The sequence below is a fragment of the Dama dama genome, chromosome 4 (assembly GCF_033118175.1).
Source record: "Dama dama isolate Ldn47 chromosome 4, ASM3311817v1, whole genome shotgun sequence".
NCBI lineage: Eukaryota > Metazoa > Chordata > Mammalia > Artiodactyla > Cervidae > Dama > Dama dama.
The window spans coordinates 21,100,577-21,124,031 of record NC_083684.1 but is presented as its reverse complement, the minus strand read 5'-3'; the positions used below and the strand labels follow the sequence as shown (position 1 = coordinate 21,124,031).

Here is a 23,455-nt window from a genome sequence, read left to right as displayed (position 1 = left end):
CACCTCTACAGCAGCCTAAACACCTTTGAAGTATCAGCAAAGCAGGGGCAACAAAATTTTTATTTTAATTTGCAAAAGAATCAAATTTTTTCATCATGACAAAAATCAGAACTCTGTTAAATGGCCTCACATTTATTCCTGTTTTGGTCTTGCTTCTTATTGTGAATTGGGTGTGTATGTGGTTTAGGTGGGAGTCATGTACTCCTCAGTGCTTTGGGTCTCTTCAGCCCTTACTCTGCCCTGGTGTTCCTGAGGCCCCCTTGTAGAGTCCAGCTTTCAGGACGTTACCTAAAGGATTCCTTTTCTTCTAACCTTTAGTTTCAGCTACATGAACGCCTGCCTGTCCTGGGCAGATTCTTAAAATATTTGCCCATCAGCAGCCTCTCAGAGAGGAATGTTAAATGCTGCCATGATGTCAAAGGGGCCCCGAGGAGAAGGGCCTGGGCCAGGCCCAGCCTGTCACTCATGGCCACGGCAGAGTGGGAGATAAGCAAGGCAACGGCTCGCAGAGAGCCTGGTCCTCTGGGCTCCCTGAACACCCCAGGCAGTTCCTAGCTACGGAACAATGAACTTCCAGACACCACTGCCCAAGTGAAAGCCAGAGGTCTGTGGCTCTTCCGAATCTTCACCCTTGGAGAGTCTTCATCAGGATGTCAGGAGCCCCTAAGGAGAGTTTGGGGCCCCAGGGGCTGCCGGGGCTGGGCAAGGCCTGCTTAACCACCATGGACAAAAAGCTCAACTTGCTGAATGAGAAGGTTGACAAACTGTTACATTTCCAAGAAGATGTCACGGAGAAACTGCAGTGCGTGTACCGAGGCATTGGCCACCTGGAGCAAGGCCTGCACCGGCTAGAGGCCTCCCACGGTCTGGGCCCGGCTGGGGCCGACCGCTCTCCACCGTCTGACGCTCAGGCTGGGTGGCCGGAGGTCCTGGAGCTGGTGCGGGCCGGCAGGCAGGATGCTGCCCAGCAGGGCGCCAGGCTTGAAGCCCTCTTCCGGATGGTGATGGCCGTGGACAAGGCCATAGCTTTGGTGGGGGCCGTGCTCCAAAACTCGAAGGTGGTGGACTTCATCATGCAAGGGAGTGTCCCCTGGAGGAAGGGAAGCCTGGCCGACGTCCCGGAGGAGGTTGGTTCCTGCTTCTGTGCCCCGGTGCCCTTCTGGCTGGAAGGGAGGCTTGGGGCCCTGGTGGGTTGCCCAGACAGGAAGCTAGTCTTCGGAGAGCGGGAGGGCTGTTGTCTCCTCTAGTGTCTCCTGCATGACCTGTTGATGGGAAAAAGGAGAGGAAGAAGCTTAAAGGCCATCGGTGGATTTCCAGACAGGGCAGGACAGTTGGGTTTCTCCCTTGTGCCCTGGTGAAGACTGTGGGGCCCTGGGCAGTGCGGGGCACCTAGAAGTGGGGGGCAAATAAGCCACTAGGGAGAGGAGGGCAGTTACACTTCTCTGACATCCCAGGGACTTCTCTCCTTACACCTGGGGTGGGAGAGAGATGGGGAGCACTCAGTTTACCCTGACAGAGACCCCCCTTCAGAAACCCAGACCCCCCCTTCCTGTCCCCAACCTTGTGCTCTGTCCCCGAGTAGGCGGAGCATGCAGCTGCCTGTGGGGAGATGAGTGTTGACAGTGACCCATGGGGGACACAGGCTGGAGCCAGAGCCTGGGGGTGGAGTGTGGCATTTCTGGGAGCGGCTGTTCCCAAGGGTTGCATAATCAGATCCACTGGCTAAAGGACGCTTGGCTGGGGTGCGGGGTGTTTGTGTGTGCATGAGTGTGAGGTGTGTAGAGGCAACACTCTGTTTGGGAACAGCTAAGGGTCAGCCACCTAGCAACTCGCAGATGTTGGCCTGGAGCTACCCTTTCAGATCTTTGCAGCCTTTCCCCTCATGGAATCTGAGCTTGACTCTGTGTCAGTGACTGAGGCTTTCCGGAGCAAGGCTGCAGGACTTTCCTTCCTTCCCGCCCCCAGCCAGGCCACCTCCAGCCAGGCCAGAAGTTGCTTTGCAGACCCCTTTCCCTCCTGCTCTGCAGCTTCTCCACAGCTGACCCCTCCCGCCCCAGCTCTCTGTTTTCTGCACCTCCCCTGAGAGTCAAGCCTGTAGGAAAGATATGACCTTCTGCTCTTGACTATGATAACCAACCTCAGCTTTAAAAAAGAAAATAAATCTAATTTATGCAATGGCAAAAATCATTCTCCCTCCTACTCATCCCCCAGTCCCCAGGACAACCCTCCTCACCCAACTATCATAGGAGCCTATTTCCTGTGAAACCTTCCTGACAGAGACTGTTAATCTATAAGCACATTGGTATACACACCACCCTCTTTGTTTAGTTTTAACTAAAATATTATTCACATTGTACTGGGCTTGATTATTTTTAAGCTTTTTTGGGCATTATTTTGGGCATTGTTTCATATTTATAACTAGAAAACATTCTTGTTCTTGTTTTTTAAGTTGCAGGGAGTTCTATTTTTAAGAATGTGTCTTAATTTTTTAATCAGTCCCATATCATTGTATACATTATTTCTCATTTTTAGCTTTTATAAATAATGATGCAGTGACTATCCATGGAATTGTGAGTTTATCTATATGAGACACTCCTAGAAGTGACGATGCTAAGCCAAAGGGTAAATTTATACAATAAATAATGCCAAACCAACCTTCCAAGAAGTTATGCTAAGTAAGTAACATGGGAATGCTTGTTGCATTCCTATTTTTGCTAACAAAGCATATTATCCAGTTTTTCATTCATTGTCTGTCTGGCGAATGAAAACATCTGTTTCTTTAAACATGTGTTTCTCTAAAAAATTTTTTTAATATAAAAAATGTCAAATGAATAAAAATAGGTTAGTATAATGAACCCTGTCAGCCCACAACTAGAGGCTGTTTCCCACCCACTTCCCTCTTTCCAGATTATTTTAAGGAAAATCTGAGACATTGGATCGTTTCTTCCATAAGCAACTCAGCTAATATATCTAAAACATAAGGGGTCTTTTAAAAAATGTTAGCATGATACCCTTCATATCTAAAAGGTAAACAGTAACTTGATATTACCAACCAGTGTTCAAATGTCCCTGATCAACTAATGTTTTATTTGTTAACTTTTAAAATTTGTTTCTTTGAGTTAAAATCCAAATAAGGCAATTGGTTACATCTTTTTAAGGCGAACTCTTTTTTTTTTTTTTTAATTAATAAATGTTCCCTCTTTTCCATTTTTTTTGGTCTTTTTCTTGATTTTTAAGAATTCTTCATATATAAGTGAAGTTAGCTGTCACACGTGTTGCAGATATTTAGGCATTTCTGCATAAGGCAAAGCCATGGAACTTTCTATTTTCTTGCCATAGTTCTTGCCTGTGATTGATCTGGAACATGACTGATCTCTCTTCTGGTCTTTGTATTTAATATACATGTCAGTAGCTCTCTACAGGGCTAGATCTAATCTCCCAGTTAGGCTGTCATCTCCTTGCCTCGCCCCCATGAGAAACCTCTGCTTCCTTCTGTGTGCTGGCAAGGCTTTCTCACAGAGGGTGTCAGAAAATGGGCCGTTAATAGCTGAGACTGAGCCCCAGCTTTTAAACACACTGTGGATGCTGAAAACAGTGCACTGTGGAGACTTTCTGGAGACCCTCTTGTATTTCCTAGGAGAGTATGGGCATTGCAATTTGTGGAATTGAATGCAGTCCTAGCACTGGCTGCCAGGACTTCATGAAGCTTCTCCTCAGGTCTGGATTGCTCAGTGACACTTCATTTGGTTGTAGCAATGGATCAGATTATTACTGGAAGCTGCATGCTCTCTCATGGACGGAGTCAGGCTCAGCCAGGGTGCACAGAATCACAGTCAAACTGCTCAGATGCCTAGGTGTTTGAGGTTTATCCTCCTTCTTCTGAATACATCAAAACAAGGCCAAGACCAAAAGATTGAGCCTTGAAGTCAAAATTCATCTCTGCCTGTGTGTTTGTGTGTGTGTATGCATGCACCTCCCTTCACCAAACACAGGGGGAGGGAGAGGATAGTCTGAACCCCACAAGGTCTGCCAAAGGACAATCTGTTTGAATCAGTCTGTTTGAATCTTTCTCCACTGGTAGGTGAAGCAGGAGGCAGCCGTGATAATGCTTCCAGTGCCCCAGCTATGGGGGTGGCAGGACAGAGTCTGTAGAAAGAGACCCAGGGAGAGATCTCCCTAGAGCAGGAGATCCAGGTCACGATGATGCTAGTGATAATCATGATGACAATAGCCAACCTTATTAAGTGTTCCCATGTGTTATGTTGTTACCATTAAGAGGGCAAAGCTTGCTGTCCTGGAATCACACAGACATGAACAGGAAACAAGACTGAGAGAAGTGGTCACAGGGTAGGACCAACCTGGAAGCAAGCAGAACCCTGTGTACTGCCCTCCACTCCCACCTCAAGTACAAAGACCACTCCACACCCCCTGCCTTTTGTTTGTAAGAAAGCTGAAGTCTCCCAGGCCTTGCTGAGTCACAAAAGAGCAGGCTCAAGCAGCTAATGATTAGGACACTAGAGTCACAGACCCAATGTCTGATACACGTTCCTGAGTTGTTTCACAGACACTATAACTGCCACCAAAGGGAAAAGGCCAGTTGCATGTTGACCAGACTGCAGCCATGCCATCAACTTCTCCATCTTGATTAGTACTGAATTTATGGCTAGGGCAATTTCAAGAACTGGCCTCAAGAGAATGGTATTAACACTATTGCTCATAACAATCTATAACTTTGTGGGTATTAGAATAATTATAGCTTGCTCTGCAAAAATATGTAAGCAGGCAACTAAAATTGTCAGCAAAGAGATGGTACAGATTCAAGTCAACATCTTCACTCTGAAAATACAATGTCTTATGTCAGCATGAAGAATTTACAGAAGTCAGACAGATGCCTAATCCCAAAGGAATGGAATATGGCACCCTGTGTCAGCATGAAAGAGTTACAGAAGATGGATTTTCCCTCATAATTCCAAAGAAATGGAATGATGTTTTGACAAGTGGGGATTTGTAAGCAACATTTAGCAAGAAAGAGCTCTCTGTAGGAGCTCCCTTTTATCTTGTCACCAAACTTAAACCAGGCACCTCCATGCTCTACTCATGTCTGGCCCAAGCATACCTTTCAAATCTTTTAATCACACAATCCCTTGCCTAACATGTTTGTTCTTTCTGTAGATCAAACAACTTGAAATGAAGAATAAGCAACTAACAGATAACCAGATCTCTTCCCTAGCTGCTTCTTTCATAATCTCACAAAGTAACTAACTGTGTGAACAAACTGTGAACAAGATAGCCTCCACCAGCCTATACAACAAGCCTGCATTCAGTGGGGGACGAGGACGACTCTGACTCCTTATCTCAGTGATTAACTGAGGTTACTTTCTTCCCTTTTAAAAATGTTCATGGGTGAGCAGATTCTTTGGAGGTGGTTTTTGGGGGAAGAGAGTTCACCATCTCCCCAGATTGCTGGCATTCTGATTAAAGGCAACTTTCTACCAACACTTGCCTCTCTCAAGTATTGGTTTTTGAGCAATAAGCAGCTGAACCTGATTCAGTAACAAACCTAACCTTCATCCTTAGTGTCAGGGAGATATGCAAGAGAGGTAAGGATTGTGGTTCCCCGGTTAGAAGGGATTGCTCCAGCTGATTTTGCCATGTGGGCTTGGAGTTGACAGATCATCAGATTTTTTTTTCAAGAGAAGCTGGAAACCTAGAATGTTTTCTAATCAGTTTTATTAAGGTATAATTTCCATACAATAAACTGTATATATACAACTAAATATGAACATCTTAAGTACACAGTTTAACAAATGTATATACCCTAATAACCACCACCACAATCAAAATGTAGAACAATTCTCTAAACCCAAAAAGGAACTTAGAATTTTGATGTAAAATGCTGTGCAAGCCAAATAAAACTCTAGCTCTTTTTGGACTCTGGGCTCCCACTTGAGGCCTCTCTGGCCAAGGTAGGAGAAAGGGCCTTTAGTCTCTGGGCGGAGACCAGACCTGGGTCTGTGACATGTGCTAGGAGGAATCTTTGGGGCCATACTCTAGATGGGGTTTAAACCCTACCAGTCTGGCTCAAGCGTTCTGTACTATAAAGTCAAAGACTCAGAATCAACAGGGAGACCGAACAAGGGTCAAGGCACCTAGAATTACTTGCACTCAGAAATACTGAGTGCTCTGGTTGATTTCAGGAGCACAGCGCATGCACTGGTCTGGTGTGGACCATTCAGTTAGGGAAGAACTCCTGAGAGCCTCTGTGGGTGGGCTCTGAGCATCCTACACGATCCACTCTGTCTGTCTCAGACAGGATAAAATCACCAGAGCTAATCACCTTGTGTTGGGAGAACTCCTCAAGAAATTCTACAAATGAACTCCCTCAATCCTCCCACTGCTCTGTGATTAGATACTATTCTCCGCATTTCACAGATGAGAAAAGTAAGAGGCAGAGAAGTTAAGGATCTTGTCAAATGGTTAAACCAGATTTAAATCCATCAAGTTTAGCTCAAGGGTCCTGTACTATAAAGAGAGAACATTGGATCCACCTACCTAGCTCCCAGGCAGATATTCATTGACAGTGACACTCCCCCTACAAGCGTGGATTCAGTATCCAACCCAAGTCAACACTGGAATAGTCATGACCAACTAATCTAAATTGACTCAAATTTATTTTCCAAGCCTAATCTAGTATTTTGAGGTCTGGTCTATTTAGATAGGGGACTGGGTCTGCCCCTTACCTGCAATACAGGAACCCATTTGAAAGGACTTGGTGACCTTGGGAAAACCTCAGTGTCCTTATCTCTAGAATAACGATAGTAATCCGTACCCTCTAGTATTACTGTGAGACTACATGAAATAACCTAAGTGTTTCTATTTCAAGCACAAGGTAGGTGCTCAACAAAATGTTTGTGACCTCAATGATGACAGTGATAGCTTTTATGGTCATTCTTTTAGAACAAAGAGCGAGTGGAAGAGAAAGAAGCAAAACCAAAGCACACGCTGAGCACCAGAGGTGTGCAAGCTGAGCTCAGAGGCCCTTGGGAAGGTGAGTAGGGCCCCATTCGCTTTATCCCACATGCACACCCAACAGTTTCAGGGTAAAAATACCACCACCATAACAAACGTGATTACTGAAAAACTGCTGAAATGTCTTCTTCCTCTTTTTATGAAGTTTTTTTTTTCATGTTTATTCCACTCTGTTTGCTATGTTTATTTCACTGTGCTTTAAATTTTTATGGACTTTTTTAAAGCTTAATTTTCTTTTATACTTTTTGCATAATATCTACATGCTTCCAAAGCTGAATTGATAAAACAAGCTATCCTAAGTCTAGCTTCTATGCATGTTCCCTGCATCTCATTTTCTCCCCCACATTTGTAACCATTTAAAAAAATTTTTGTCTTATCTTTCCTTTGAGGTCAAGTCTCTTCAGACCACATTATAAGTGGTTATACACAGGCATATGTGTGCTCATACACACAGACAGCCTCCCTTTAGACAAACAGAAACACATCACACACTTCTCCGCCTTGTTTTCTCCATCTGAATATCCTGAGATCACTCCAGAGCTGCATATGGAGATAGTCATTTCTCCTTTTTTATGCCTGAGTGGCCCTGGTTTAGTCAAACAGCTCCATCCTGATGGTCACTCGGGTTATTTCCAGTCAGCCTAGAGTTATAAACATGGTGCACTGAATGGCCTGCTGCATATTCTTTGGAAAGTTTCCTCCAAATGAGAGATTTATCCTGCTTATTTTCCTATAGAGAGCCAGAAGGCGGACCTGCCAGAGGGGACAGCATCTGACCTCCTTACCCAGGCAGAGGCCTCACCAGAGCAGAGAGACGGAATTTCTGGCTCAACTCTGGTGCGCCCAGAGGTGGAAGTCCAAGCACCTAGAGCATCCAGCGAGAACCCCGGGATTGGCCTGGAACTGTCTGTGGTGTCTGAAAGGGTCAGTGAGGCTCCCACTGGCCAGGAGGCTGCATCGCGTGCAGGACGAGGAACATCACCCAGTAGGCCTGACCCTCGGCCCTCAGTGGAGGGCATGCGGCTGACTCCAGCACCGCCAGCTCAAGCCAAGGCAGCTCACAGTGGTGGAGAAACACCTCCAAGGTAAGGCATGTGCCTCCAAGCTGGGAAAGGAGAGGGGAATTAACTGCAGCCCCTAGGCTAGAGCGTGGCCAAGAGGATAGCTGCTCCTGCAGAATGTCCACTGTGTGTGCAGTGCTGGCTAGTCTCACAAGGGGAAGATAAGAGAAGGCCAAGGCCCTGCTTTCAGGAGCTTAGAGCACTGGTTCTTACCTGGCACCCATAAGAGTTACCGGAAGGAATTTTTAAGATACAAATGAACAGAGATTCTGATTTATTCAGTCTGGAAGGAGGTTCAAACATTGTTTGTTTTTAAAGCTCCCCAGGTGAGTCCCATGTGGAACAAGACTGAGAATCACCAGTTCTGACAGCAACAGTAATAGCTATAATGACACCTAAAAGATGGGGTTCATAGAACACATCCCAGGTGATGGTCATTGGCTGAGCATTTCACAGACATCGTCTCATTTTATCCTCAAAACATCCCCAGGAGGTATCCTCAATTTATTGATGAGGAATCAGGGTCAGGTTGCCCAGGGTCACACAGCTAGGGGTTCAGAGTTGGACTCTGAATCCAGGTGTCTGTTTATTATTGAAGTATAGCTGATTTACTATACTACATTAGCTTCAGGTATTCAGCATGTGGGGCTTCCCCGGTGGCTCAGTGGTAAAGAACCCGCCTGCAATGCAGGAGCCGCAGGAGATTCCCTAGAAGAGGGCATGGCAACTTACTCCATTCATCTTACCTGGAGAATCCCATGGACAGAGGAGCCTAGCGGGCTATAGTTCATAGGGTCACAAAGAGTCAGACACAACTGAGCGACTGAGCATACACTCATGCGGACAGCATAGTGATCAGACTTTTTATAGTTTACACCCCATTAAAAGTTACTATAAGATAATGGCTACAATTCCCTGTGTTATACAATATATCCTTGTTGTTTTTCTAGTTTATACATGGTAGTTTGTACCTCTTAATCCCCTACTACTAATGAGCACCTCCCCCTTCACCCTCCTCACTGGTAATCAACCAGTAGTTTGTTCTCTGAGTCTGTTTCTGTTTTGCTATAATATCTTTAATTTGCATTATCTTTTTTAGATTCTATATACAAGTTATATCATACAATAATTCTTTCTCTGTCTGATATACTTTATTAAGCATAATATTCTCTAGTTGATATACATTGCTGCAAAAGGCAGAATTTCATTCTTTTTTATGGCAGAGTAGTATTCCATTGTACATATCTACCACATCTTCTTTATCCATTCATCTGTTGATGGACACTTGGGTGCTTCCATATCTTAATTATTGTAAATAGTGCTGCTATGAACATTGGGGGCATATGTATCTTTCCAAATTGATGGTTTTGTTTGGGTGGATATCTAGATGCATATCCAAGATTGGGACCGCTGTGTCATGTGGCAGTTCTATTTTTAGTTTTTTGAAGAACCTCAATACTGTTTTTCACAATCATGGCCCCCATTTACATTCTCACCAACAGTGTATAATTGTTCCTTTTCCTCCACATCCTTGCCAACATCTGTTATTTGTAGATTTTTTGATGATAGGTGATCTGACTGTGTGATGTGATATCTTGTTTTGATTTATATTTCTCTAATAATTAGCATTGTTAAGCATCTTTTCATGTTCTTTTTGGTAATCTGTATGTCTAGTTTGGAGAATTGTCTATGGAGGCCCTCTGCCCATTTTTTTCATTGGGTTGTTTGTTTTTTTGTATTGAGTCTATATAAACAAATAGGCTGTTTGTATATTTTGGATATTAACCCCTTGTTGATCATATCATCTGCAAATATTTTCTCCCATTTGGTAAGTTGTCTTCATTTTTTCAATGGTTTCCTTTGCTGGACAAAAGCTTTTAATTAGGGCCCATTTGTTTGTTTGTTTTGCTCTTATTTCTTTTAACTTAAGATACAGATTTTTTAAATTTACTATAATTTACATCAGACTATTCTGAATAACCATTCTTTCCCAGGAGTTTTATGTGTGGGATCTTATGTTTAGATCTTTAATAGACTTAGAATTCATTTTTGTATACTTTTTGTAGTACTTTTGAAAAAGTACTACAGTTTGATTCTTTTGCACATAGCAGTCCAGGTTTCCCAACAGTGTTTATTCAAGAGGCTATCTTTTCCCCATTGTATATTCTTCCCTCCTTTGTCATAGATTAATTGACCATGGGTGCATAGGCTTATTTCTGGACTATTTTTTGTGCCATTGATCTACGGTTCTGTTTTTGTGCCAGTACTATGCTGTTTTGATTACTGTAGCTTTGTAATAGAGCCTGAAGACTGGGAGGGTTATTCCTCCAGCTTTATTCTTTTTAATCAAGATTGTTTTGATAACTTAAGGTCTTCTGTGGCTCCATATGAATTTTAGGATTATTCGTTCTCATTCTGTAAAAAATGTCATGGGTATTTTGATATAGACTGTGTTAATTCTGTAGATTGCTTTGGGTGGTATGCCTATTTTAACAATATTAATTCTTCCAATCCAAAATGGGATATCCTTCCATTCCTTTATATCATCTTCAATTTCCTTCATCAATATTTTATAGTTTTCAGAATAAATGTCTTTTATCTCCTTGTAAGTTTCTTCCTAGATATTTTTAAAATGTGATTTTAAAAGGGATTGATTTTTTACTTTCCCTTTCAGATAGTTCACCATTAGCATATAGAAAATCAACAGATTTCTGTATACTAATCTTGTATCTTGCAACTGTATTGAATTCATTGATCGATTTTTATAGGTTTTGGGTGGAAACTTTAGAGTTTTGTATTTAAAGTATCATGTCAATTGCAAATAGTGACAGTTTTCTTGTTGAATAGTAACATTCTTTTCTTCCATTTTGGATGCCTTCTATTTCCTTTTCTTGTCTGATAGCTGTGTTTAGGAGTTCCAATACTATGTTAAATACAAGTGGAAAGAGTGAGATCCTTGTCTTGTTTCTGAATTTAGAGGAAAGGCTTTTAGCTTTTCATCATTGAGTGTGATATTAGCTATGAGACGGTCACAGTGGCCTTTATTATGTTGAAATGTGTTCTCTCTATACCCACTCTGATGATATTTTTATCATGAATATATGAATGGATGTGGATGTGGAATTTTGTCAATGCTTTTTAGGCATCTATTAAAATGATCATGTGATTTTTATCCTTCCTTTTGTTATAATTATGTATCACATTGATTGATTTGCAAATATTGAACCATCCTTGGGTCCTTTGAATAAATCCCACTTGATCATGGTGTATGATCCTTTTTACATATTGTTGAATTTAGCTTGCTAGTATTTTGTTGAGGATGATTACATCTATATTCATCGAAGATACTACCCTATAACTTGCTTTTATGGAGTATCTTTTTCTGGTTTTAATGTCATTGTAATGGTGGCCTCATAGAATACATTTGGAAGTGTTCCATCCTCTTCTTGGACTAGTTTGAGAAGGATAAGCCCTAGCTCTTTTTTATAGAATACGAAAGAGAATTACCCTGTGAAGCTGTCCAACCCTGGACTTTTGTTTGCTGGGTTTTTTAAAAATTACAAATTTAATTTCACTGCTAGGGATCAGTTTGCTCAGATTGGCTGTTTGCTCTTGATTCAGTCTTGGCAGGCTGTATGTTTCTAGAACTTTGTTGATTTGTTCTGAGTTATCAAATGTGTTCATATATTCTCTTCTGATTTTTTGTAGTTCTCCTCTTTCATTTCTTTTGTTTGTTTTCAATTATAGTTGATTTACAATGTGTTATTTTCTGCTCTACAGCAAAATGATTTAATATATATATGTATATATGTATTCTTTTTTTTTTTTTTGTATACAGTATTTTTTTTTTTATTAGTTGGAGGCTAATTACTTCACAACATTTCAGTGGGTTTTGTCATACATTGATATGAATCAGCCATAGATTTCCACGTATTCCCCATCCCGATCCCCCCTCCCACCTCCCTCTCCACCCTATTCCTCTGGGTCTTCCCAGTGCACCAGGCCGGAGCACTTGTCTCATGCATCCCACCTGGGCTGGTGATCTGTTTCACCATAGATAATATACATGCTGTTCTTTTGAAACATCCCACCCTCACCTTCTCCCACAGAGTTCAAAAGTCTGTTCTGTATTTCTGTGTCTCTTTTTCTGTTTTGCATATAGGGTTGTCGTTACCATCTTTCTAAATTCCATATATATGTGTTAGTATGCTGTAATGTTCTTTATCTTTCTGGCTTACTTCACTCTGTATAAGGGGCTCCAGTTTCATCCATCTCATTAGAATTGATTCAAATGAATTCTTTTTAATGGCTGAGTAATATTCCATGGTGTATATGTACCACAGCTTCCTTATCCATTCATCTGCTGATGGGCATCTAGGTTGCTTCCATGTCCTGGCTATTATAAACAGTGCTGCGATGAACATTGGGGTGCACGTGTCTCTTTCAGATCTGGTTTCCTCAGTGTGTATGCCCAGAAGTGGGATTGCTGGGTCATATGGCAGTTCTATTTCCAGGTTTTTAAGAAATCTCCACACTGTTTTCCATAGTGGCTGTACTAGCTTGCATTCCCACCAACAGTGTAAGAGGGTTCCCTTTTCTCCACACCGTCTCCAGCATTTATTGCTTGCAGACATTTGGATAGCAGCCATCCTGACTGGCGTGTAATGGTACCTCATTGTGGTTTTGATTTGCATTTCTCTAATAATGAGTGATGTTGAGCATCTTTTCATGTGTTTGTTAGCCATCTGTATGTCTTCTTTGGAGAAATGTCTGTTTAGTTCTTTGGCCCATTTTTTGATTGGGTCATTTATTTTTCTGGAATTGAGTTGCAGGAGTTGCTTGTATATTTTTGAGATTAATCCTTTGTCTGTTTCTTCATTTGCTATTATTTTCTCCCAATCTGAGGGCTGTCTTTTCACCTTGCTTATAGTTTCCTTTGTAGTGCAAAAGCTTTTAAGTTTCATTAGGTCCCATTTGTTTAGTTTTGCTTTTATTTCCAATATTCTGGGAGGTGGGTCATAGAGGATCTTGCTGTGATTTATGTCGGAGAGTGTTTTGCCTATGTTCTCCTCTAGGAGTTTTATAGTTTCTGGTCTTACATTTAGATCTTTAATCCATTTTGAGTTTATTTTTGTGTATGGTGTTAGAAAGTGTTCTAGTTTCATTCTTTTATAAGTGGTTGACCAGTTTTCCCAGCACCACTTGTTAAAGAGGTTGTCTTTTTTCCATTGTATATCCTTGCCTCCTTCGTCAAAGATAAGGTGTCCATAGGTTCGTGGATTTATCTCTGGGCTTTCTATTCTGTTCCATTGATCTATATTTCTGTCTTTGTGCCAGTACCATACTGTCTTGATGACTGTGGCTTTGTAGTAGAGTCTGAAGTCAGGCAGGTTGATTCCTCCAGTTCCATTCTTCTTTCTCAAGATTACTTTGGCTATTCGAGGTTTTTTGTATTTCCATACAAATTGTGAAATTCTTTGGTCTAGTTCTGTGAAAAATACCGTTGGTAGCTTGATAGGGATTGCATTGAATCTATAGATTGCTTTGGGTAGAATAGCCATTTTGACAATATTGATTCTTCCAATCCATGAACACGGTATGTTTCTCCATCTGTTTGTGTCCTCTTTGATTTCTTTCATCAGTGTTTTATAGTTTTCTATGTATAGGTCTTTTGTTTCTTTAGGTAGATATACTCCTAATTATTTTATTCTTTTTGTTGCAAAGGTGAATGGTATTGTTTCCTTAATTTCTCTTTCTGTTTTTTCATTGTTAGTATATAGGAATGCAAGGGATTTCTGTGTGTTAATTTTATATCCTGCAACTTTACTATATTCATTGATTAGCTCTAGTAATTTTCTGGTAGAGTCTTTAGGGTTTTCTATGTAGAGGATCATGTCATCTGCAAACAGTGAGAGTTTCACTTCTTCTTTTCCTATCTGGATTCCTTTTACTTCTTTTTCTGCTCTGATTGCTGTGGCCAAAACTTCCAACACTATGTTGAATAGTAGTGGTGAGAGTGGGCACCCTTGTCTTGTTCCTGATTTCAGGGGAAATGCTTTCAACTTTTCACCATTGAGGGTGATGCTTGCTGTGGGTTTGTCATATATAGCTTTTATTATGTTGAGGGATGTTCCTTCTATTCCTGCTTTCTGGAGAGTTTTAATCATAAATGAGTGTTGAATTTTGTCAAAGACTTTCTCTGCATCTATTGAGATAATCATATGGTTTTTATCTTTCAATTTTTTAATGTGGTGTATTACATTGATTGATTTGCGGATATTAAAGAATCCTTGCATTCCTGGGATAAAGCCCACTTGGTCATGGTGTATGATTTTTTTAATATGTTGTTGGATTCTGTTTGCTAGAATTTTGTTAAGGATTTTTGCATCTATGTTCATCAGTGATATTGGCCTGTAGTTTTCTTTTTTTGTGGCATCTTTGTCTGGTTTTGGAATTAGGGTGATGGTGGCCTCATAGAATGAGTTTGGAAGCTTACCTTCATCTGCAATTTTCTGGAAGAGTTTGAGTAAGGTAGGTGTTAGCTCTTCTCTAAATTTTTGGTAGAATTCAGCTGTGAAGCCATCTGGTCCTGAGCTTTTGTTTGCTGGAAGATTTTTGATTACAGTTTTGATTTCCTTGCTTGTGATGGGTCTGTTAAGATCTTCTATTTCTTCCTGGTTCAGTTTTGGAAAGTTATACTTTTCTAAGAATTTGTCCATTTCATCCAAGTTGTCCATTTTATTGGCATAGAGCTGCTGGTAGTAGTCTCTTATGATCCTTTGTATTTCAGTGTTGTCTGTTGTGATCTCTCCATTTTCATTTCTAATTTTGTTAATTTGGTTCTTCTCTCTTTGCTTCTTAATGAGTCTTGCTAATGGTTTGTCAATTTTGTTTATTTTTTCAAAAAAACAGCTTTTAGCTTTGCTGATTTTTGCTATGGTCTCTTTAGTTTCTATTGCATTTATTTCTGCCCAGATTTTTAAGATTTCTTTCCTTCTGCTAACCCTGGGGTTCTTCATTTCTTCCTTCTCTAATTGCTTTAGGTGTAGAGTTAGGTTATTTATTTGGCTTTTTTCTTGTTTCTTGATGTAAGCCTGTAATGCTATGAACCTTCCCCTTAGCACTGCTTTTACAGTGTCCCATAGGTTTTGGGTTGTTGTGTTTTCACTTTCATTCATTTCTATACATATTTTGATTTCTTCTATGATTTGTTGGTTATTCAGAAGCGTGTTATTTAGCCTCCATATGTTTGAAGTTTTAACAATTTTTTTCCTGTAATTGAGATCTAATCTTACTGCACTGTGGTCAGAAAAGATGACTGGAATGATTTCAATTTTTTTGAATTTTCCAAGACCAGATTTATGGCCCAGGATGTGATCTATTCTGGAGAAGGTTCCGTGTGCACTTGAGAAAAAGGTGAAGTTGATTGTTTTGGGGTGAAATGTCCTATAGATATCAATTAGGTCTAGCTGGTCCATTGTGTCATTTAAGGTTTGTGTTTCCTTGTTAATTTTCTGTTTAGTTGATCTATCCATAGCTGTGAGTGGGGTATTAAAGTCTCCCACTATTATTGTGTTACTATTAATTTCCTCTTTCATACTCGTTAGTGTTTGCTGTATATATTGCGGTGCTCCTATGTTGGGTGCATTTATATTTATAATTGTTATGTCTTCTTCTTGGATTGATCCTTTGATCATTATGTAGTGTCCTTCTTTGTCTCTTTTCACATCCTTTATTTGAAAGTCTATTTTATCTGATATGAGTATTGCGACTCCTGCTTTCTTTTGGTCTCTGTTTCTGTGAAATATTTTTTTCCAGCCCTTCACTTTTAGTCTGTATGTGTCTCTTGTTTTTAGGTGGGTCTCTTGTAGGCAGCATATATAGGGGTCTTGTTTTTGTATCCATTCAGCCAATCTTTGTCTTTTGGTTGGGGCATTCAACCCATTTACATTTAAGGTAATTATTGATAGGTGTGGTCCCGTTGCCATTTACTTTGTTGTTTTGGGTTCACGTTTATACAACCTTTCTGCATTTCCTGTCTAGAGAAGATCCTTTAGCATTTGTTGAAGAGCTGGTTTGGTGGTGCTGAATTCTCTCAGCTTTTGCTTGTCTGTAAAGCTTTTGAATTCTCCTTCATATCTGAATGAGATCCTTGCTGGATACAGTAATCTAGGTTGTAGGTTATTCTCTTTCATTACTTTCAGTACGTCGTATTCTTTTTTTAAATGTTCTTTTCCATTGTAGTTTATCATAGGATAATGAATATAGTTCTCTGTGCAATACAGTAGAAACTTGTCCTCTTTCATTTCTTATTTTGTTTATTTGGACCTCTCTCCTTTCTCCTTGATGAGAGTGGTTAAAGGTTTATCAATTTTGTTTGTCTTTGTTTCATTGATCTTTTCTATTGTGTTTTGATCTCTATTTTACTTATTTCCTCTCTAATTTTTATTTTGTCTTTCCTACTGCTGACTTTGGGCTTTCTTATTCTTCTTTTCTAATTCCTTTAGGTGGTAGATTAGGTTGCTTGAGATTTTTCTTGTTTATTGAGGAAGGCCTGTATCACTATCATTTTCCTTCCTAGAACTGCTTTGACGGAACTCCATAGGTTTTGGGGGCTTCCCAGATGGTGCTAGTGGTAAAGAACTTGCTTGCCAATGCAGAAGATGTAAGACACACAGTTCGATCCCTGGGTCAGGAAGATCCCCTGGAGGAGGGCATGTCAACCCACTCCAGTATTCTTGCCTGGAGAATCCCATGGACAGAGGAGCTTGGCAGGCTACAGTCCATAGAGTCACACAGAGTCAGACATGACTGTAGCAACTTAGCATGCATGCATGCATAGGTTTTGGAGCACTGTGTTTCCATTTACATTGTCTCAAGGTATTTTCTGATTTCCTCTTCCATTTCATCATTGACCCATTGGTCTTCTAGTAGCATGCTGTTTAGTCTCCACTTGTTTGTTCTATTCCCATTTTTCTTTCTGCAGTTGGTTTCCAATTTCATACCACTGTGGCTGGAAGAGATGCCTAACATAAGAATACACATTCTTTTCAAGTGCACATGGAATGTTCTCCAGGCTAGATCACATGCTAAGCCATAACACAAGTCTCAGAAAATTTAAGAGGATGGATATAGGTTTCTGAACTCCAATATCTGTGCCCCTAATCACTGCACCATCCTGTTTCTTGTCAGCATTTAGTTAAGTCCTAAATACTACGGTAGGGAAAGAATAATGGGTCTTCAGAGGTGGGAGGTTGGTATAGGCTGAATCAAGTCAAGGGAGTTTCAGGAGGATTATGCTTGGAGTCCTGGAGATGAGGTTGTATCCTAACCCTCAGGACTCAGCCTCAGGACCTACCATCAGCCAATGTGGTACAGGAGAATGAGTTAGAACCTGATGATTGTCAGATCTCTGTGTCATCCAGCAGTGTTCTCCAAGGGCAGTGCACTAAAGGGCATTCTGCTTCCTGGGCTTCTCCCTAAATGGCCTGGTACCCTTCTACACCTGTCCTCTGTTGTCCTGACCTGTAACCAAGCTCCTCAAGGCCTGCTGTAGGGAGGGGAGCTGGTGTCTGTGTATGCTGTGGTGAGTGGCAGGGAAGCCCAGATACTTTGTCTGCCTTTGTTCTGCAAGGAAATGTGAGTCCCCAGGAGACCTAACCATCTGGAGGAAGGGCTTCCTGGCAGGCATCCCTGGATCCTTGCCAGGGCTCTAAATGTAGAATCTAAGGTGGAGATGAACTTTTCATGAACTTGTTAGGGGCCCTAAAAAGATTCTGGGTGAGAGAGAAAGGTCTCTATGTAAGTTTCAACCTTGAGCTGAATTTCAAACACACCCAACTGGGCTTAGAAACTGGGGAGATCACTACCTACCCTCCCTTATCTAGCACATGAGTATATCTTGAGAAAAATGGGTTTGAATGCAAGTGTTGGCTCTAATTGGCAGCGGCCACCTGACCACCTGTATATTCTTCCAGATACTGGCTTTCTGCAGTTTCCCATGTTCCTTGATCAAGGCATTGCCTGAGTTGGGCTTGGATGCCACCTTTCCCATCCTGCCCTGTCATCACCAACCTGTAATTGCTCCTGAGGGGTGTCAGGGGAATTTTGCTACATCTTATCCAAGCTTCAGCTGTGAACAGTCTGCAGAACCAGGTGCATTCAGGAGCAGGCAAAGGAGGGACCCAGGCCTCCAGCTGTTAGGGCAAGCCCTAATTTAAAAAAAAAAATTTTTTTTTTTGGTTAAAAAGCATGTAACATAACGTTCATCGTTGTAACCATTTTTAAGTGTATAGTTCAGTGGAGTTAAGTATATTCACATTGTTATGACACAGATCTCCAGAGCTTTTTCATTTTGTAAATCTGAAACTGTTACCATAACTACCATTCGACTTTCTGTCTCTATGAGTTTGACTACTCTAGGTCCTTCATAGGGGCTTCCTAGGTAGCTCACTGGTGTAGAATCTGCCTGCCAATGCAGGAAATGTGGGTTTGATCTCTGGGTTGGGAAGATCCCCTGGAGAATGGAATGGCAACCCACTCCAGTATTCTTGCCTGGAAAATCCCATGGACAGAGAAGCCTGGCAGGCTACAGTCCTTGGGATTGCAAAGAGTCAGACATGACTAAGTTAGACTGAGCACAGAAGCACGGGTCCTTTGTATAACTCATTCACTCAGATGCGTAGAATCAGCCTTTCTGTCACTGGCTTATTTCACTTAGCCTGAGGATGAATACTATTCCATTATGTGTATATGCAATGCTTTGTTCATTCTTTCATCAGTCAATGGACACTTCAGTTGCTTCCACATTTGCCTGTTGAGAATAATACTGCCATGAATAAGGCTGTACAAACATCTCTTTGAGGTTCTGCTTTTAATTATTTTGGGTTTATTTTCAGAAGTGGGATTGCTGGATCATATGGTAATATATTTTTATATTTCTGAGGAACTGCCATACTGATTTCCACAGTGGCTGCACCATTTTAGCCTTCACTATTAGAACCTCTGTGGTTTCTTTTCTTGGTTGACTCTCAGCACATCCACGAGGTGTTATCATCCTTGTTTGACATAAGCAGTTGCTGAGGCTAGACTTGCCCAAACCCAGCCCTATCTAGTAACCTGGTGATAGATCAGTAGGGTCTGAAGCTCCCAGGGTCAGGGTCCTTTCCTCTGAATGTTGGGGCTTAGAGGACTTTCCTGACCTCCAGCTGGGGTCCCAAACCACAGTACTGCTTGGTCTGGGGAACAAGTATGGATGAGATGGACCCAATGGCATCGGGGACTTGTAGAGAGGCAGAGAATTTCCTCAAGCGTGTAAGCATGCCGGCCTAGCACAGCCAGGACTGTTTCTTCAGGAGAAACAGAAAGTCCAGAGTCTTATAAACGATTCCCTGATTTTACTAAAATATGTCTAACCTAAGGCTTCTAGTGTGATGTTTGACTTGGTTGACCCTTCTCTTCACTTAAGAGAAGGGAAACTGAGGCCCAGAGAAGGAAGGGAACAGCCCAGGTCTCCTGCCTCCAGGCCACAACCCTTCTGGGGAAGAACCATGTTTCCAAGGGGCCACAGAGATGTCTGGTACCCATCCTCCCACTCCTCTCACCCCCCATCCACCACAGGTTCTTCAAGTCTCCCCAGATGCTGACCCAGTGGAATCCTAGTGACATCACACGTCACTGAAACCAGCCTCTCCCCAGTGTTGTGTCTGGGTAGAGAGGGATAGGGTTTGGTTGCTGGTTTCAACCACAAGCTAACTCTTACTATTATAACAACTCAAAGGACACTTTTAACAGATGAGAAAACTGAGGCTAAGAGACCATGGTTAGTGAAAGGCCGCAGCAGGCAGTTGAACCCAGGTATGTTCTGATTTGAGTTCTTGCCACATTTCTCTCTGTCCCAGGATCTCCATCCATGTGCAGGAGACAGATACCCCTGGGGAGCTGCTTGTGACACGAGGGGGCAGCCTCAGAACCTCACCCCCTGCAGAGACTCCAGCAGCTGTGCCTCCAGGTGAGCAGGACCCACCTGGGCCCAGGTGCTGCCCCCAGGCCCCCGGGACTGAGTCAGGAAAACCTATCCCCAGAGGAGCCAGTGTGCGGAAGCGGAGCTGCGATGGGGGAGCAAAGGCCAAAGAGAAGCAAGGACCTGGGTCCGAGCTGACCATGGCGCCAAGCAGGGCCAGGAGGGACAAGGCAGCTGATTCCGGGGCCCCAGGCCCACAGCAGGACACGAGCCCTGGAGCAGGGAACCCTGACCCTGGGGAGGACTGCACAGCTGGGGGTGCGGGCAGTGCCGAAGCAGGAAGGAGTACACCGCCAGGAGCTGAGGCGGGCAGCCTGGTTCTAGGTAAGTGAGGCCGTTGCTGTGTGCCCCAAGGTGAGTGAGTCTCAACAGCCTACTCTGGGGAGCCTCCCTGAAGCTTCCAGGTAGAGATAATGTGGGGATAATGTCTGGGAGACCAGGACTCAGAACAGCCTGCCAGCACATCCCAGAGCTGGAGACCAAGGCATAGAAATGCAGCAGGCTGAGCTCAGGTTGGCTGTGGCCATGGGAGAGGAGGGAACATGGGGGACTCAACTGGGTGGGTTTCTCAAAGCCACGTGACTGCCCAGTAGAATTGGTATCATTCTGGATTGAGATAGGGAAGGCTCCTGCTAAAAAGCAAATCCATTACCTGGTGTATATAACCTACTATTAGCCATCTGCACCCAGTGGGCTGACTCTCATCCAGGATCAGGAAAGGGCTGCTGGTCTGCTTTCTGTCCCAGAGGTAGTGATAGATGTCCTTGTGTTCCTGTGACCCAAAGTGCCTTAGGTCTTTCAACCCTTAGGGCCACACTTTCAAGGGAGCTCTCACCCCATGTGACTCCCGGAAGGCCACCCTTTGCCAATTCCCTGTCCCAGAATTTCTAGAGGCCCTGAGGAAGGGCTGAGTGTTGTGCAGGTCATCCTGGTGCCCCTTGGCTCTTCCAGGCTCTGAAGTTGCTCTGATGTCTCTGGTTGCTTCCTTTCCCCTTGTATGACCTGGTCCAGATGTGGAAACAGCCTCCCTTAATTCCTGAAACACAGGTGAGAGCAACCTGTGACTTTAGTCTTTTCTGAGACTTAAGATGGTGATCAAGCCAATGTTAGCTGAGGACTCTCTGTGAGCCAAGCCTCAAGCATTTGTGGCGGTGTTTACCCTCACAGATCTGTGGAGTGAGGACCCATGAGATACAAGAGAGGCTGAGAAACACTTGTAAGGCCACAGGGTCTGTGCTGACAGAGCCAGGATCTGACCACTGGGCTCTTGAAACTTGTGTGTAAACCTTGAGAACAGAAGGCAGTTACTTTGCGGTGAAGGAGACTTCAGACTGGAATTCTAGAAGTGGAATCTGTGCCATATAGTCAGGCTTTCCAGAGGCCCAGAAAACAACAAAACCCCACAAAAGTTACCCCCTTGTAGTCTAGGGCTCAGGCTCACCTTGGCAGGCACACAAAAAATTCTCTCAAAGCACATTCAACCTTCTACTTTGGGGAGCAGAAAGTTGCTTGTGAGACAAACTAAGAGAAAATAGCAGTATTTTCCCCTGCTCTGGTTCCAGGGTTGCAGAAATCACAGAGCTGTCCTGGGAACACTCTGAATGCTCCCTTGATAAACCCCCAAGGAACCGGCAGAGGCCTTTTTGAACCAAGAGGTCTAGGTCTGGGGGTCGGGGTGGCGGTGGGGGTTGGGAGGAGCTGAGAGGTAAGGGCTGCATGAAGGAGACTCACGGGCTGCTGTCTCCCGAACAGACGACAGTCCAGCCCCGCCAGCCCCTTTCGAGCACCGGGTGGTGAGTGTCAGGGAGACCTCGACCTCAGCGGGTTACACCGTGTGCCAGCATGAAGTCCTGGGAGGGTAAGCGGGCCTTCTGCCTTGATGGGGGTGGGGAGGGCACCTGGACAACCGGGCGCTGCTGCTGGTTCTCAGGAACTGGTGGATGGAGCCACAGCCAAGAGCAGGCTTTCCCGCATGGCAAAAGTGCGAGCCGAGAGCTCATAAAGAGTGGTTGAGGAGACAGCCGCGGAGAGCAGGAGGGCCCATGTGGTGTGAGTGAGGCGAAGTGTAGGGTACAGGTGGGCCCACAGTGCAGGCCTGGGGCCCATGTACTGGAGGTGAAATGAGAGCCGACCTGGGGTGGGTTAAGAGGAATGACCTCTAGGGTGCAGGATGGCCTGGGTGGTGTGGCTGTGGGGCACTCCCCTGGGATGCAGGATGGCCCATACCTATGGGGTGAAGAAGCTCTTCTCCAGGTTCAGGCAATAGCGTGGGGCGGTGACTATGATACCTCTGAGGGGCAGGGTAATCCCTGTAGCATATGTGGAGTTGAGGTAGGACCAGAAAGTCCAGGGTCCCAGATAGGGCTGGCCCCCACTCACACGCAGGCTGTGCCTCTGGGGCTCTGAGCCTGCTGTGTCATCGCGTCTCTCTCTGCAGGGGCCGGTTCGGCCAGGTTCACAGGTGCACGGAGAAGGCCACAGGCCTCTCGCTGGCGGCCAAGATCATCAAAGTGAAGAGCGCCAAGGACCGGGTGAGGTGTCTGCCCCAGGCCAAAGGGTGCCCTGGGCCGAGCTCAGAACTCCTTCACTTCCTTCTAGGCCCCTCTGGGTCCTGCAATGCCTCAGGCCCCTCCACACAGAGCAGGAAACCTGGCCACCTTTCCTGCCTTTTTCCTTGGCTCCCACACTCTAGTCAGCAGTCACCTTGCACCCTGGGGAACAGGGTCCTCCCAGATCTCCAGGGTTCTTTTGGGAGTCTCAGGGATCCTATCTGGGAAATGAGTGGGTTCCTTCTGTTGTAAGAAGCTGGTGTGGGTGGTGAGTTGAGGAAACCTGGTGATGCTGCAGGAAATGAGGATGCAGGGGGTGTGTGTGTGTGTGTGTGTGTGTGTGTGTGTGTGTGTGTGTGTGTGTGTTGGGGGATGCAACTGACTGCTCTTCCTAACCCATTTCTTGGAAACTCCTCTCCCTGTTTGCTTCACAAGGAGGATGTCAAGAATGAGATTAACATCATGAACCAGCTCAGCCATGTGAACCTGATCCAGCTCTACGATGCCTTTGAGAGCAAGAACAGCTTTACCCTCGTCATGGAGTAGTGAGTGGAAGGCAGGGCCAGGGCTCAGGGTGGGGCTAGGAGCCAAGGTTGCAGCAAAGCTCTCCCTTTCCGCTCTCTGTGACACCCAGGGAATGTCATCACTTCCTCTACCTGACCTCCTACATAAAACACAGAGGACAAGACCATTTGTCAGAAACCAGTGAGCCTGGTTCAACCTGTTTTGGCCTACACATCTTTAATAATTTTGATTTAGCATTAAAAGTTGGAAATTGGGAAATTTCACATTAA

General features: G+C 43.7%; 1 protein-coding gene across 1 annotated transcript in view; it reads left to right on the top strand.

Annotated features, from left to right (window-relative positions):
* The first annotated feature begins 650 nt into the window (after window positions 1-650).
* MYLK3 (myosin light chain kinase 3) overlaps window positions 651-23,455 on the top strand; it is a 51,266-nt gene continuing 28,461 nt past the window's right edge. The window contains exons 1-7 of the mRNA XM_061138439.1: window positions 651-1,127; window positions 6,958-7,048; window positions 7,766-8,114; window positions 19,991-20,436; window positions 21,865-21,970; window positions 22,550-22,643; window positions 23,097-23,206. Coding sequence (XP_060994422.1) covers window positions 651-1,127; window positions 6,958-7,048; window positions 7,766-8,114; window positions 19,991-20,436; window positions 21,865-21,970; window positions 22,550-22,643; window positions 23,097-23,206 — 1,673 coding nt within the window. The remainder of the gene's footprint in view (window positions 1,128-6,957; window positions 7,049-7,765; window positions 8,115-19,990; window positions 20,437-21,864; window positions 21,971-22,549; window positions 22,644-23,096; window positions 23,207-23,455) is intronic.